The sequence below is a fragment of the Taudactylus pleione genome, unplaced genomic scaffold (assembly GCF_031769625.1).
Source record: "Taudactylus pleione unplaced genomic scaffold, aTauple2 ptg000296l, whole genome shotgun sequence".
Classification (NCBI taxonomy): Eukaryota; Metazoa; Chordata; class Amphibia; order Anura; family Myobatrachidae; genus Taudactylus; species Taudactylus pleione.
The window spans coordinates 5115354-5131148 of NW_028284698.1; the positions used below are offsets into that span (position 1 = coordinate 5115354).

At 46.6% G+C, this 15795-nt stretch overlaps 1 protein-coding gene across 2 annotated transcripts in view; it reads right to left on the minus strand.

The window, feature by feature from the left end:
* Positions 1 to 822: 822 nt before the first annotated feature.
* Positions 823 to 15795, minus strand: part of LOC148511669 (protein kinase C theta type-like) — a 55682-nt gene continuing 40709 nt past the window's right edge. Inside the window, exons 6-9 of one of the 2 annotated variants that reach the window (XM_088482893.1) lie at positions 12193 to 12336; positions 9518 to 9646; positions 1629 to 1845; positions 823 to 1014 (exon numbers count right to left, since the gene is read on the minus strand). In XM_088482893.1, the coding sequence (XP_088339019.1) occupies positions 1684 to 1845; positions 9518 to 9646; positions 12193 to 12336 (435 nt within the window). In that variant the 3' untranslated portion in view covers positions 823 to 1014; positions 1629 to 1683. Of the gene's footprint in view, positions 1015 to 1628; positions 1846 to 5101; positions 5165 to 9517; positions 9647 to 12192; positions 12337 to 15795 lie in introns of those variants that run through there. The other variant, XM_088482892.1, reaches the window with a different exon arrangement.

The window sequence follows — 15795 nt, forward strand, 5'->3', positions numbered from 1 at the left end:
GAAGACAACCTGTCTGGCACAATAGTGACTGCTTATGGTTAGTATTGTATTAATTAAGCAATATGTTACACTTATATTTTAGTATGCGCCAGTGGGTGGGGTGTTGCATGATATAAAAACTGGTGAGCAGGGGGTAGCACAGTATTTTATAGAAAAGTTGGTGGGAAAGTAGTGGCATGTGAGGGATAAGATCATGGGCATGTTAGAGACAGGGATGTGCAGTCATACTCCCTGTCAGACTGCAGAGTTTTGACTATAAAAATGATTAGAATAATACAAAGATGATTGGCAAGGAATGACAGGGTTGAGAAAAATTGGAAGGCAAGGGTTGACTTATGGGATAAAAGCTGGTGACCAGAGAGTGTCATGAGAGATAAGACAAGTGAGAGAACAGCTGGTAGGGAGTGTGTGGCATGTGACAGAAACCTGGTGAGCCTGGGGGCATGTGAGGGAAATGTTGGTTACCAGGGGGAATATGAACAAAAAGCTGGTGGGTAGAGCATGGAATGTGAGATAGAAGCTGGTAGGCAAAGGGTGGCATATGGTAGAAATATTTGTGAGCAGAGAATGGCTAGTGATTAAATAGATACAGAGCTAGGGCTGGTACGGGAGGTGTTGGGCACTCCTTGGTCCTACTATATTATAGTGATCAATGATCCTGCCCACTATGCCAAAAAGTAAGGGTGTGTAGAGCTAGAGGACTAAGAGAGAGACACCTCAAATTCCTGACTCACCATGCTGTGATCCAGCAGTAATCAGGGAATAAAACTCAGGCCTCACTGACGGACGCAGCACTGACACGGGAGAAGAGGATCCCTGCCTTGTACACCAGCCTTGGATTGCTGTAAAGAAAAGAAGGGCAGTTCTGTGAGAGCACCACCATTCATGTCCCTAACCAAACTATACTCACCAAGTAACGAACTCATCTGACGACCTCGGTGGAATCCTTGCTCCTACTCTTCATGGACATGACGGTGTTCTACTAGCAGGCTCTCACTGATGTTACCAGATGATCTGTGGACAGAACACACCTTATTACTTATCCTGTCCCTATTCTATTTCTGATGATACACTCTACAACCATTTACATGCAGCCCTGGCTGTTATGCTCTACATGACATACAATAACCCAATCATCCACTGCACTGATCAGTTCCATTTTGGGTACATACCAGCTAGAATACATTACTAGCGTCTTTCATGAGCACTGTAATACATTCTCCAGCATTTGTTCCCCCTGGATCACGCACCATAAGGCCCCGTGAAACAACTGATATTGCATGGTTCTCTTGCTTCTTCTGAGGTGTCCATCCTCTGCTAACATCCCTGACAGGCCTCTTCTCCACACCCCCTGCCCTCAATTTCCCCCATTTTATTATATTTCTTATGCATAACTCAAGCTGTATGTCAGTTTAGGTAATTATCTCAAGACTGCTATTGTTTCTCCATTTGGTCTTCTGAGAAGCCTATTGTACACCTGTCATTATGAATATTGATTATTACTGCTCTTTACATTATTGTTAGTTCTAGCTCCCTTTTTTCTTTCTTTATCCTTCATTCATTTAAAATTAAAATATTCAATTAAACATGTTTACAAATAATAAAATATAAATATATTATGTACATACATGCAGAGACCTCCATTGGTGTAACCAGCAGTGCTGCTGCCTGAGCTCTGTGTACTTATAGGCAGGGTGGCTTTGGCAGGGTTCTCCAGGTGGAGTTGGTAAATGAGAACCCATGAAATACTGCCTGGTCCTTGGATGTTATTGGCTGTTTGCTGGCCTCTGCTGCTTCCAGACTTTCCAGGTGGTTCTTTCTGCATCCAGAGTGAGGAATGGCTGACTACAGAAAGAAGAAATAAGTGATTATTGCATCTTTCATTTCAATGTGTAAGATAGAAAAACAGCATTTATGAAACTTCTGTGTACTCTGTGCTCTCAGGAGAAGCCTACGTAACCTAGAAGAGCACCTTGGTGTGCAGACAGGATAATGAATTTCCAGAGTCACTATAGAAAGTCTAACTATCACTTTATACTCCAACCTCCAACCACTTTATTTCCCCCCATTCAATAACATAAACATTTAGAGGTTTATTTACTAAAGTGCGGGTTTATAGAAGTGGAGATGTTGCCCATAGCAACCAATCAGATTCTAGCTATTATCTCCTAGAAGGTACTAGACTAATTAGAAGAAGAATTTGATTGGTTGCTATGGGCAACAACACCACTCCTAAAAACCTGCAATTTGTGTGGGAGATGCTATAAATGTCTTTCTCCCCCAAAGTGCAATATGGAGGCTAAGAAAAGCCCCAATAATAGTGGAAATGTTCCCTTTGCACAAAAGGAAATGCACCACATCCACCCTTATCTCATTTCCAAAATATCACTCTAATGGAGGGTACACACGGTCCAATTTTTTGGAAGATATGAACTATAACAATTGTAAAAATCGCTACATCGTTCATATCATTGACATGCACGACGAACGATGCGCGTGCCCGCATGTCAGATTTCTGAAATCGACTGTGTTTGCAGTCAGATTTGGACAATTTCATTCATTTAATTACTGTCAGAAATCGTTCATCATTCATCGTTTGTGAAATCATTGGTAAAATAGTATAAATCATCCAACGTTGATTTAGCAAGTCTGACCATGTGTATGCACCATTAGAAAGTAAATCTCAGACCTTACTGCTCTGGAAACATAGGAGTGCCAGTGTACCTACTCCCTGCTTCATAATGAGCTCCCTTATTCTGCTCAGTATCTCTGCTTGTGCCAACTTGTGGCCAGGGCGTCACAAGGGGTATGCGGGTCGCACCCGTGTGTCACTGGCCGAGGGGTGACACCAATGTGCAGACTCTTCCTCAGTAACAGGAGCTGGGTGCTGCACTGTAGGACATACTTGCCCACTTTTGAAAACTAGTTTCAGGGAGATTATATTTGTTAGTAGAATGCACTGCACGGTCGCCATTGAGGGGACGTGTCAGGCTCCGCCCCAAAGGCGTATCTAGCTCTGCCTATGGGCATATATAATTCCTCTCAAGGGTGTATCCTGTAGTGGCAAATAAAAACTGTAGTAGGGTGAGGTGACGGTTACAGCTAGATCCCCCTCAGTTTCTGTACCCTGCCGTCATCAGCTACTGTCCAACATCATTCTCTACCATCCAAGAGGGCATAGAGTGGAAATATAATCTTGTGGCGAGCCACAGAGCCTGAAGCGTGGTAAGCCCACGATGGGACAAGTTTATTTTTTAGTGAACTGTGTGGGCAGGGAACCGCACTTCCACCCTCACTGCACGTCACTTCTAGGTACAACAACAGTAGGTTATAATAGGTGTAACATGGGCACCACAAGGTTAATAATTATAGCTGCCAGCAATGCCTCCTGCTGGGTGAGTTGACCCTAGCATGGGGGGGAGTGTATGTAGGATGCTGGCTCACAGTGTTATTGGGGGTGTAATAGTGTGACATCGGCACCATAAAGGTAATATTAGCAGCTTTGCAGGGTGAGGTGACCCCTAGTATTGGGGGGGGGAGAGAGGCAATCACACACATATACATACAGTCACACATTTACACACACACATACATACTGTCACACTCACTTATATACAGTGTCCCCCCTCCCTGTTAGTACCTCACACTGTGTACACTGGGCCTGATTCAGAGCCGGACGCTCTGAAAGAGCGCTCGCTCTGAATCAGGGCATTTCTTTTTTTTGTGCAGCCTCCTGGCCGCTCGCATAGCTATGGGTGACCACCCACAACTATTGCGAGCGGCCAGGTGATGGTCGCGATGGTCTCGACCATCACGACCATCGGGGCTTGCAACGAGACTCTTGCAGTAGGGTCTCGTTCCCGCAAGCCCCAGTGAGCTTCTGGCTCTTAATAGAGCCGGAAGCTAACCACTGACATCACTCGTGATGTCGGTGGGGCCGATCCCAAACGGCAGGCATTCCATCGGGAACGCCTCCATTTGGCCAGCTACACCCCCTGCCCGCCTCCAAAATGAGGCGAGCTGTCGATCAACATCGACAGCCGCCCTCTTTTGGTGTGAGACCTGGAGCGACGGAGCGCCCGTCACTAGCTGGGTCTCGCGCATGCGCACTTTGGAGCCGGCGTGCGCATGTGCAGTGGCCAAACATCGACCCGCTTGCGAGCGCATAATGCTTGCAAGCGGGTCTGAATCAGGCCCACTGTCTGCACTAATCCTCCTCTCCCTCATGCTGCTCATATCCTGCTGCACACACAGTGCCACGCCCCCTCCCCCACTGCTCAGACTTCCCCCTTTTCCTTTCACTTTTTAGTTTCTGATAATCAAAGGCTGGGGGGCCGATAGAGGTGGGCCTGGAGCACTTACCTCCTTTGTGCTCAACCCCCCCTGCCACCCAATCTGACTTTGTACTGCTCTCCTTTCACACACCCCCTGAGCAGTACAACTATTAATTCCTTGTTTATGCAGAGGAGAAGGAGATGTAGCCACTGCTGTCCCCGCTGTAGCAGGAGGGAACTGATGTCTCTCCCTGCACTTACAGCCACACAGGAGGCTCTGCTTGCTGGGGGAGGAGGCCAATGTTAACCACAACCCCGTGGTGCGTGGCCAGGCATACTGCTGTCAGGTCCCGCCCCTTTCACATCTGGACCTGTGCACACACAGTCTGGGTTTCAGATGGAGCTGTGGGGCGTGCAGGGGATTTAATAGTTTTGCGAGGCAGCGGGAGGCTTGTTAGAAAAACGGGAGACTCCTGCAAGAATCAGGAGGGTTGGCAAGCATGCTGTAAGAAGGGAGCTGGCACTTTGTAACAGACTTGTCTCCGGGGGCAGCCAGCATCTCCCGGAACCCTGGAGTGACTAAAATGAGGGTCTGGCCCGCGAGGCCATGTCCCCTACCCGCAGAGCCATGCCCATGTCCTGGGAGGCCACGCCCCTTTTGTCACCGCACAGCTTTGCTACATGCACAATAACCCTCCTCGCCCCTACCCGCACCAGGTGTCACTTCCACAGATGCCACCATCTTGCCCATGTGTCTTGCCGGATATGTTGGTGCACTAGGTGCTCACAGCTGGCTTTGCTCAGTGCAGCGACTGTGTTGTGTTTCACCTGTGTTGTGATCCCAAGGAGGAAATCTTTGTGCCCTGAACCAGCATTTATGAGAATGAAGCCTGTCAATTCATAAAGAAAGAGTGACACCACTCAGGCACAAGGCACTGCTGAAAGCTTCTCACTATAATATAACACCATTTAAGGATGTCATTATGTGCAACCTCAGGGAGATAAGCAAGAAGAGACGAATCTCTTCCTGCTTTCTCCCATACTGCATTGCACCCAGGGCCGGATTAAGCCCTTGGGGTGCCCGGGGCATTTAATACAGAGGGGCCCTCCCCCTCTTCTCAGCACTGCCCCCTGGCTTTGCCTGCTGTGTGCCTCCTCCCCCAAACACTTTCATGAGGCAGCAGCGCAGGTGCTACCTGCACTGGGGGCAGACTTGGAAACCTCCTCCAGGCTCCATCACCAGCAGCAGCGTGCCATTTTGTCATGTTGCTGCTGGGAGAGCTGCTGCTGGCAGCTGACGCTGGAAAGGAGTAGAATCGTCCTTGGACCTGTGGCAAACACAGGAAGGGGAGGGTTCCTATAAATTATATATATATATATATATATATATACACACACACACACACACTGTACATGAAAAGTCATGCACACTGATTGCCTGATTGCAGCTAAATACATTATCTTTTACCTTGTAGCCAATCAGGTCGGTTTTGATGATATTGGAAATTCAGCAGCACATACCTCATTGAGAGACAGGAGAAGACTTATGGAACATATTGTAGGTAGTGCATAATGCTGCAGCCATTACCCTGGAGGGAAATCCGCCTCCCAGACAGACAGTGGAGCATGGTGCCCACACTACTCACCTCCTGAAGTCAATAGCAATGGCATTGTGTAATGTACAGTCTCCCATCTACACTGGCTGCTAACTTGCAGGGGCTGCTGCGTGCGAGTCACAGTCTCTGCAGGGTAGACACAGAGCAACTGGCATCCGCAGTGGGTTGATAGTAGAATCTATCCAACCTAACCATCAGCGGTGCTCAGGAGCTCGCTGTGATTGGGAGCAGAGTGGAAGGCAGAAAAGTCACATCCGGCCCTGATTACATGATAGATTCAAGTCAGAGAGCTCTGCTCTGAGGAACTGCCGGCTGCCACGCATGCGCAGCTAGGCCGATCAAGCACCGCAGGCAGCGCAGTGACAGTCCCCAGCCAGTGTGAAAAGGAGTGTGTCCCATCGGACAGCAGTGCAAGTACTCGCTCAAGGTATCTCTGAGTATGGCTATGAAGGGGGCCCCCTAAGAAAGGGGGGCCCGGGGGTACTAGCCTCCTATGCCCCCCCCTTAATCCGGCTCTGATTGCACCCCAGGCTACTTTGGGACAGAAGGGTAAAAGATGGCAGTGGACTCTGGGCCTGATTCAGAGGCGCTCGCAAAAAGCAAGCGCTCGCTCTGAATCAGGGCGGGCGCTGTTTTTTTAGGAGCGGCCTCCTGGTCGCTCGCATAGCTATGGGTTACCACACACAGCTATAGTGAGCGCCCATGATGATGGTCGTGATGGTCAAGACCATCGCGACCAGCGGGCTTGCGACAAGTCTCGTTCATCACAAGCCCCAGAGAGCTTTTGACTCTAACAGAGCCGGAAGCTCTCCACTGACATCACTCGTGATGTCAGTGGGGCCGCCCCCAAACGGCAAGCATTCCCTCGGGAACGCCTCCGTTTGGGCAGCAACCCCCCACTCAACACCAACAGCTCGCCCCCTTTGGTGCGAGACCTGGAGTGATGGATTGCCCATTGCTAGTCGGGTCTCGTGCATGCGCACGACGGAGCCAGCTCCGTCGTGCGCATGCGCTGTGGGCTACCATCGACCCAGTTGTGAGCGCTCAGCGCTTGCAACCGGGTCTGAATCAGGCCCTTTGTTATCTACTCGCTAGGTCTGTCCCGACACCCATAAATATATAAATACGGAGATAAAAGACAAAAGAAAAGAGGTGATGCTGTTATGCCGCTCTTCACTTTCCTTTTTAACCACTTGCCGGGCACAGTCGTATCAGATACGACCGCACCAGGCTGGGCTTTCCGTGACATGGTCATATCTGATACGACCAGTCAGAAATGCCAACTAGGCGGCTATGGGAAGCTAATCTTCCCGCAGCCGCCTACATCAGAGGGACCTTCTGGTCCCTCTGCAAGCATGGCTGCCTCCCCAGCATTTCCCGATCACTGCTGGCCACAGTGATCGGGCAACGTCGGCAACCCCCTCCCAGTGCACTGCCATTGAAGCAGCAGCCACGGCTCATGTAGCCGCAGCTGATGCTGTGACCCGATCACTGTGGCCAGCAGTGATCGGGCAGCCGGCCCCAGCAGCCACGGCTCTGGTAGCCGCCGCTGCTGCTCTGTACCCGGGCCGCCAGAGGGAGACCCTCCCGCTGCGTCTCCGGCACTACAGTGATCACTAGGTGATCACTGTTTGGTGGTGGAGCAGCAGCGGCTCTGGTAGCAGCCGCTGCTGCTATGTATCCGGGCCACCAGCTGGACACGCTCCCGCTGTGGCTCCGGAACTACAATGTATATATGCATATACGCATGTAAATACATTTATGCATATATATATACATATATATATATATATGTGTGTATATATATATATATATGCATATGCATATATGTGTGTATATATATATATGTATATATATATATATATATATATGCATATATGTATATATATGTATGTGTATATATATAGATATATATATCGCAGAGCCTCTGATTAGGGATGCCAACTGACCATTGAAGGTTTGCAAACCATCGATGGTCTGACTGAAAACAAGTGGTTTGCCATTGCTGGTGGCCATCAATGTTGCACCATCGATGGCAACCCTCAATCGATGTTTAGGAAACATCGGCAGATGTGGTCTACACAGATCTCCTTGACCAATCGCTAAACAATTGATGGCTTCTAACGATGGTTGAACCATCAATGGCACAGTTGTCAATGGCCATCACTACAGAATAACATAAAAGTTTATTTTTATGGTTTATGGTGTTTTTTAAAAAAAAATTTGCACATAAAATAGTGATGGATAAGTTTAAAATTATGTTCTTGACCTAATTCAATCATAAAAGAAACCAACAATTTTGGAGCTGTTTTTGGAAAAAGAATTTGTGATTAAATAGAGCCCTGTGTGTTCTTATAAACTTACTATGAGGGTCAGTGTAATCAAACCTGAAATTGGTCACAGATGTGAATTCAGCTATAAGAAATTATTGTCAAAGTAATAAAAGTCCTTTCTTATATACTGTATGTCCACTTGTAGAAAGAAAACTCTTATAAATGGGGCATATTCAATTGGAGAAAAGGTGCAGGATTTTTGCTACTCAATTAGGTGCAGGCTTTTTTCTATTTTGAGCGCTGGGAGGTTTTTATTCTCGCGCCTCCTCCAGAGCAAGTCTGATTTTTTTTCCCAAATCAATAATTTTAGGAATAATCGGGACTTTCTCTGGGACCCTGGCAGCACACCCCCTGATGACTAATTAAGCAATTGGAAGTAGTCCTTAATTACTTACCTTCTGCAGCACTGTCTTCGGCATCCAGCGTCGGAAGCCGGGTCTTATGCAGCAGGGTGAGTATGTCAGTGCGTGTGAGTGTTTGTTAGTGTTTGTAAGTGTGTATGAGTGAGTGTGTGTATATGAGTGTTGTGTTTTCCCCGGTATGTTTGTCCCTTCAAGTGTCTGTGTGCCCCCCATAATGGGCACTGGGAGAACTACATCTCCCAGCAGCCCTTGCTCTTCCCACCAGCCCTTGGAGCCTCCCAACAGCCCCCTCTCCAGTGAGAAGATGAAGGAGAGGCTGCCGGGAGCTGTGGAGACCATCGGAGACCCCTGGGCAGGTAAGTGTAGAATTTTTTTTTTCACGCGGCGCAGGGTTTTCAGCTCTGAAAACCCCGCAAGCACTATTTTTAAATTGGATACCGCGGGTATGCACACTCCCGATACCCACTGTATCCAATTAGAAAAGTAATCCAAAATTGGGGTGCGAGGGCCGCAAGTTTTTTTTTTCATCGGTATACCTCGCGCCCAATTGAATATGCCCCAATGTATCTTGTCAGTAATTACTGTATAGCCCTGCTCACAAGAATATCTTATTTTAAAATTTCCATTTATAATTGTGTAAAAGTAGCCAGGTGGCATATTAGTCACATTGCAGCCTTCTGGCACTGGGGTCATGAGCTACATTTTCAGCCAAGGCCTTATATGCCTAGTGTTTGTATGTTTTCCCCAGGTTGGTGTGGGTTTCCTTCCATACTCCAAACTATTGATTAAACTGGGCATGTGTGTGTTACATGGTAGAAGTGACATGTTCACATCTCCTTATATCTATGTGACTGACACTTATACATCATCTGCTGATCTGCATTTAGTTACAGGCTGCCCAGGAGCTCATACAAGTTCTGTGTTATACTTACTGGAGCGGGTATGTATGGGGGGGCAACTTCAAGAGCTTCAATTGAGACCCAGTCAACATGCTGGAAAAATGGATGGTGGCGGATCTTTCCATGCACTCCGAGTCGTCTGGTCGGATCTTTATCGCGCAGCTGAAAAAGTGATTTGTATTTAATTTAGTGACTTTAATTAATACAGCAGACGTGCTCAGCACAATCATGTTATACACATTTCTGCTGCCTGGCACAGAGGAATATAAAGTGATCTGTCCATGGCCACAGTATGATAACACTGAGATTCTATCTGGGGACTGTAGCATGTCTCACATTGGGCCTGATGCAGAGGAGGATGCATTTCATACATCAGACAAAAGTGCCGGATGTTATAAATGTGTGCATGGGTTTGAGACCCACTGTGCAAGCATCATGATGGTTACCGCCAGGGGACGCAGATTGGAATTTCATGGAGACATATACAATTCTGATAGAAGTTCCTGGCCAGTTACTGGGGGTGGCTTATGTCACGGACTGCATTGTAAGATGCATTTACACTGGCACCAGTGGCCATGTACCATCAGCCATGTCCGTTGGTGCAACTGATGTCCAGTTGATGGTGCATCTATTTGTGCACTGCAGCAGATTACAGCATTACAGCAATAGCCGGCCGGTGTCTCAGTAGACAGCCCATCAGCTGCATAAAGTCACAGTAGCCCATCATCATTTCCCACTCCAGGAACACCTAAGCACCAAGTCATTCCTTCCCATATTCCCTGTCATATGTCTGTGCAACAATGGGGGATCAGGTCTGGCTTCATTATAAAGTGGACAATTGTTTAGAAATTTGGAAATGAAATAATTACTCTTATAAATCTTACTAGACAAATATATAGTTATATGTAACATCATGGTGTTCAAGGCCAAGGGTACACAGCCAGAGTTCTTCAAAGACCACACATGTGACCACTAGAAATATGTTTATGGGCTTTGTTAGAATAATTAGTATTTTTATCTCACTATACATTGGTAAAAATAGTTTGAGTTTGATGATGTAGTCAGTTGTGTATATACATCCCTATGGGGGTGCAAGCCATACCGGGTGACATCATCAAAGGGGGATGCAGGAGTTATGGATGATGTGTCATACACACTGTGCTGGTGGAGGCTCGAGCTTCCCATTATCTCCTGTTGTGTTGGACAAGCCCCCAGCATGACGAGTATGAGGGCGTGACATTGCGGTCACACCCCGAAAATAGCACAAATCTAGGGTGTGGTGTCATGGGGCACAAGGCCAGGCCCCTTTTGCGACTGCAGAAAATTGAGAGGTGTCACCACTTGTTGCGTCACCTGTGATATATATGAGTATATAAGTGTAGCTGGAAACCCAAGGCTGCATACGTGACCTGGCTAGCCACCAAGACTTGCCCGGTAAAGCAGTAAGTGACCAGTATTGCCAAGCAGCGGAGTATCACTCATAGCATCACTCAGCTGTCAAGGTGATATTTTATCAGTAAATGGCATCAATTGATTTTCTATTGCAGCAATGAGTGGTGCATTTTGTATTGCTGCATTTTGATAAATAGCCCTTTATCTATCTTGCTGCATCATATTGTGTATGAGGGAAATATCTCTGATCAGGAATCCAGAGCCACATTTATCAGGAAAATTTGTTAATCTCATGTATTAGGAATGGGATCTCTTAGAGTGGTATCACACGGGTTTATATGCTGCATCTATGCATTTATAAAGCAATGAATTTTAAACATGGCATCACATGAGCAGCAGAGGTGTTTTAAGAGAGGAGGGGGCCCATTGCAGACTCAGTGTGGGCCCCCTCCTCCCTTTAGTGGTGCTGCGGTGTGTGCAGCAGATTCTGACTTAGTGCGCAAGTCTCTGGGAAAATAGCCGCCGCCGTTGTCCTAATACTATTTGCAGCACTCTGGAGACAACAAACAGGTATGTATAAAGACTGTATGGGTGCAGGGTGTGCAGTGTGGGCCCTGTGCCTCTGATGAGCAGCTAATACTGTCTCCAGTGTCTAAAGAAAAGTGTAATAATTGCTCATGTCAAATCAGAGGCATATTTAGAGAGGAGGGGGCCCGTGTTCACTCACCATCCAGGACCTCTTCCTCTCTCTCCGGCGTCCATGGCGTACTGACAGTTTCAGTACAGTCCAGGCACTAGCCTGTGCCCAGAGTCTACTGTGCATGAACAAAATGCCAGGAAAGTGGCCGCTTCGGCTATTTTCCAGGCGTTCTGTGTAGCACCACTCCATCCAACGTGGAACTTCAGAGAGTTAAGTATTAGAAACTATGGGAGCAGGGTGTGCGATGTGAGCCCCCCTGGACCCAGGGCCCCATGTGCCCTACACCCATTATAGATACGCCCCATGTTAAATGCTGTTTCATAGGAACCCATTTGTGTCTGCCCTTGTCACACAGAGAGGGATATTAAATAGGTCCAAAATTACGGACCTGGCATAATTTCGACAAGTTTGCCTCTTAATTTAAAGCGGCAATCAGTTATATGGCAAAATTAAGTGGTGAAATTATACCATAATCTTGAAACCTATAGCACAGTGATAAATTATATTTTAAATTAAACATCTAGGATTTCCCTCATGCTGTATATAATGTTATACAACATTATCTATAGCCATTAGAATTGTATAAGTTACAGAAATAACGTAATATCTAGGTTACCTTTACAATGATGTCTCTGGCTGCTGCGCCTGGTGCTTTAAATAGCTTACGTTGGAAGGTAAGTCTGCTGGTGATCATTTGGGTTAGGATGACACCAAACGAATACCAATCAGCACCAGCGTTGTAGTTCTTGCCAGACCGCATCTACCAGAAGAGAGATAATAGTTATTATGGCTGTCACCAATCCCTCTCTAATTTACATTCTTTTATCTCACTGCCCCAGTCCATCACTCTATATAATAAGTGTTTATGTGGGGATAGAATACATGGAGGTAGAATAACAATACAATGTAATGCTCCAATTCAGAACACTGATGAGTGACTGTGCAAGCTTGTAATCATATTGGCATGTGCTGGGTTGTATGGGGAAAGCTGCATGTATACTATACAGGCATTACTATTACTCAGCTCCTTATTTCATTATTTATATATCATAGATATTTCCCTGAGCTGGGATATCAGGAATATAATAATAGTTACTGTCTTGTCTCTTACCTTACTCACCTTTTCTTACTGTTTACATAGTAACATCACAAGACAACATTATAAATCACGTGACGATGATGATGGCCGTCATTAGAAAGATCCAAATAAATAACTAAGAACTCATTGTCATCCCCTAATAATGTGTAACCAGCACCAGTGCTATAGCCAGGACTTGGTACAGCTAAAGCAGAGGGACCACTCTGTGGGGATTAGCTCTCTGCAGTGTTGGGTCACCAGTGATCTTGCAAATACAACTGTAACAACGTAAATCACATGTGAGAACCTGAAGTCTCACTAAGGGCCCGTACACATGTGACGATCAGACAACGATCAGATATCATTGTCTGATCATCCTGCATGTGCTGGATGTTCGATATTGAACATCCAGCAATATGCACCAACCCCCCAAACGATGTAACGACCCATGATCAACTATCGTGGGTCCCTATAGTAAACAGGCTAACCTGCTCGATATCGACCAGGTTGGCCTGCATGCACAGACGATGGTCGATATTGATATCGACCATCCATGCCTGCGCATCGACCATAGTTTGGTCTTTGTAGGAGTTAAAAAAAAAAGGACGATATAAACTATATCGTTATCATTTGCCCCATAAGAGATCTCTGACAATGGCTAATGGGCCTGATTCATAGATGTACACAATGCCAATGTTTCCGCAAGTGGAGCAATTATTTGCCACTACGCAGGTATCACGGTACATTACCGTAGTCATACGCTGCCAGTTATTAATCACAGTGTAATTGGCAGACAGGGAGCATCTGGGGGTGACAACAGGAAGTGTCGGCAAAAAACACAAGTGTGTCTCGTCCATTTAGGGGTGTGTTACTTCCTGCCTCTGTGATCCCGTACACAGGTAACATGGGTCCGGCGTCTCAGTTATGGAACATTCTATCTACATATATAATACTAGACTATTTTGTTATTAAACTATATTTTATTCATTTTGTTATTTATTAAAAGTTGTCAAAAGTGTTGAAAAATAGTATAATACTCAGGGGCCTATTCATCAAAACATAATTATCACAAGTTCAAACACAGCTCGAAGTCAGGCTGGCTGCGGACTTTACTGCCATCCCCGTGGGTGTACGATTCGACCCCCCTCCCATCCCCCACAGGTGTTTGACCCTTCCCCCCCCCCCCTGTGGGTGTCCATTCCCCCTCCTTCTCATTAGCCTGCTCACCTGTCTTCTTTCAGTGAGCTGGGCCACATGTCTGCAGGGCTCAGCTCTGGGGCTCGCCAGTGCACACACAGCAGGGAGTTATGAATAGATTTGTGGCTGCCATGTAAATCTTAACAGCAGGGCCGCTGCAAGGTTTCTTGGCACCCTAGGCATTTCTTCAGCCTTGCGCCCCCCCATCCGCGGATAGCTACACAAACCCTTATACAGTGCCCCTAGTAGTGGCCCCCTATGCAGAGCTCCCAGTAGTGGTCCCCCTATGCAGTGCCACTTATATAATTCCCCCAGTAGTAGTCCCACCTACACATTGCCCCAGGTAGTGGTTCCCCCTATGCAGTGCCCTTTATATAATCCCCCCCAGTAGTAGTAGCGCCCCCTGTGGAGTGCCACCAGCACTAATGACGTCTCTCCCATTACCCACTGCAGGAGCCGGAAGATGGCTCTGGCAGTGGGCGCAGCAGCAGCCGATGAGAGTCTGTCTGACTGTCATCGGCTGCTAAAACAAACACACAGCTGCCGGCGGCTGTGTGTTTGTTATACTAATAGTGTAGTGAAGACGGCACTTGTGTGCTGTCCACACTATCACCCTGCAGTGGCCAGCCCTGCTTAACAGGTTGCTGAGTAAACAGCAGTCTGTGAAGGTTATTGGGGGATGAACACCATCTCAGGGTGGTGGTCAGTAACACCATCAAGTTCCTGAAAAAATGCTTTTTCGGAACTTGATGAATAGCCCCGACACTTACTTTTCACAAAAGTATGTGAAAATGTTAATTTTCACATGATTTTGTGAAAAATAAGGATGATGAATAGGCCCCTCATATATAACTAAGTTCAAAATGCCATTAATACAGCAGTTATATGGCCTGTCCACACATTTACAATCCAATCATTCACTTTGGTTTTTACAGGATTATTAATCAAGTGTGTATGGAAAATAATACATTCCATGCAATCAAATGTAGATAGTTACTTCAATCAATAATCTGATTGGTTTAGGTGAGAATGCTCTATCCAAAATGATTGTTATATCTTAGTTTGTGTATTGCAGTTATATCACTACAGTCCTGCAGACCTCTATCTTCTATTACATACATATTGTGATGTCTATTAATCTATCACTCATTTTTAATTTATCACCTGATGAAAACAATCTTAGTGTAATGTGCAGGGCCGAATTAAGGGAGGGGCAACATGGGCGGTCGTCCCGGGACCCCCACACACAGGGGCCCCCACACAGGGTCAATGTGACGCTGCCGAGAACAGGTGTCCTGCGACACCTGTTCCCGGGTTAAGGCTCCGCAGCAGCAGTGGCTTTTCTACGGAATGCAGCAGCACAGTCAGTGCTGCTGCATCAGCTTTTGTCTAGGGAGGAGAGGGGCCAGCCGGCTCCACACTAGCGACTGCAGGGGGGTTTCTGAGTATCTAGAAAAAACCCCTGCTACACCGATTCCCCCCTACAGTGACTGGCCGCATAGGGGGCAGAGCCAATATGCAAGCTCCGCCCCCATATAACCGAAAATCACAGCATTACATCACGGGGGCGGGGCCTTATGAATCGAGGTGTCGGGCCTCTGTTGCAACCAGGACTGGTCCTACAGCAGCTGCTGCATCAAGTGAGGGCATGTTTGAGTACTGTTTCAGTGTGTGTATGTGTATGTATGTATGTATGTGATTCTGTGTGTATATGTGTCATGGTGTATATGTGTTGTCTTAATGTGTGTATGTATATATATATATATATATATATATATATGTGTGTATGTGTTAATGTGTATATGGGCGGGATGTACTAAAGGAAAAATACGGTAAAAACCCCTTTTTTGGGGTTTTTACCGTATTTCCATATGTGCTAAGCCCCGCCCACCCTTTTTTGGCGCGGAGGGTAACACCAGAAAAACCTGGCATTACCCTAAAGAA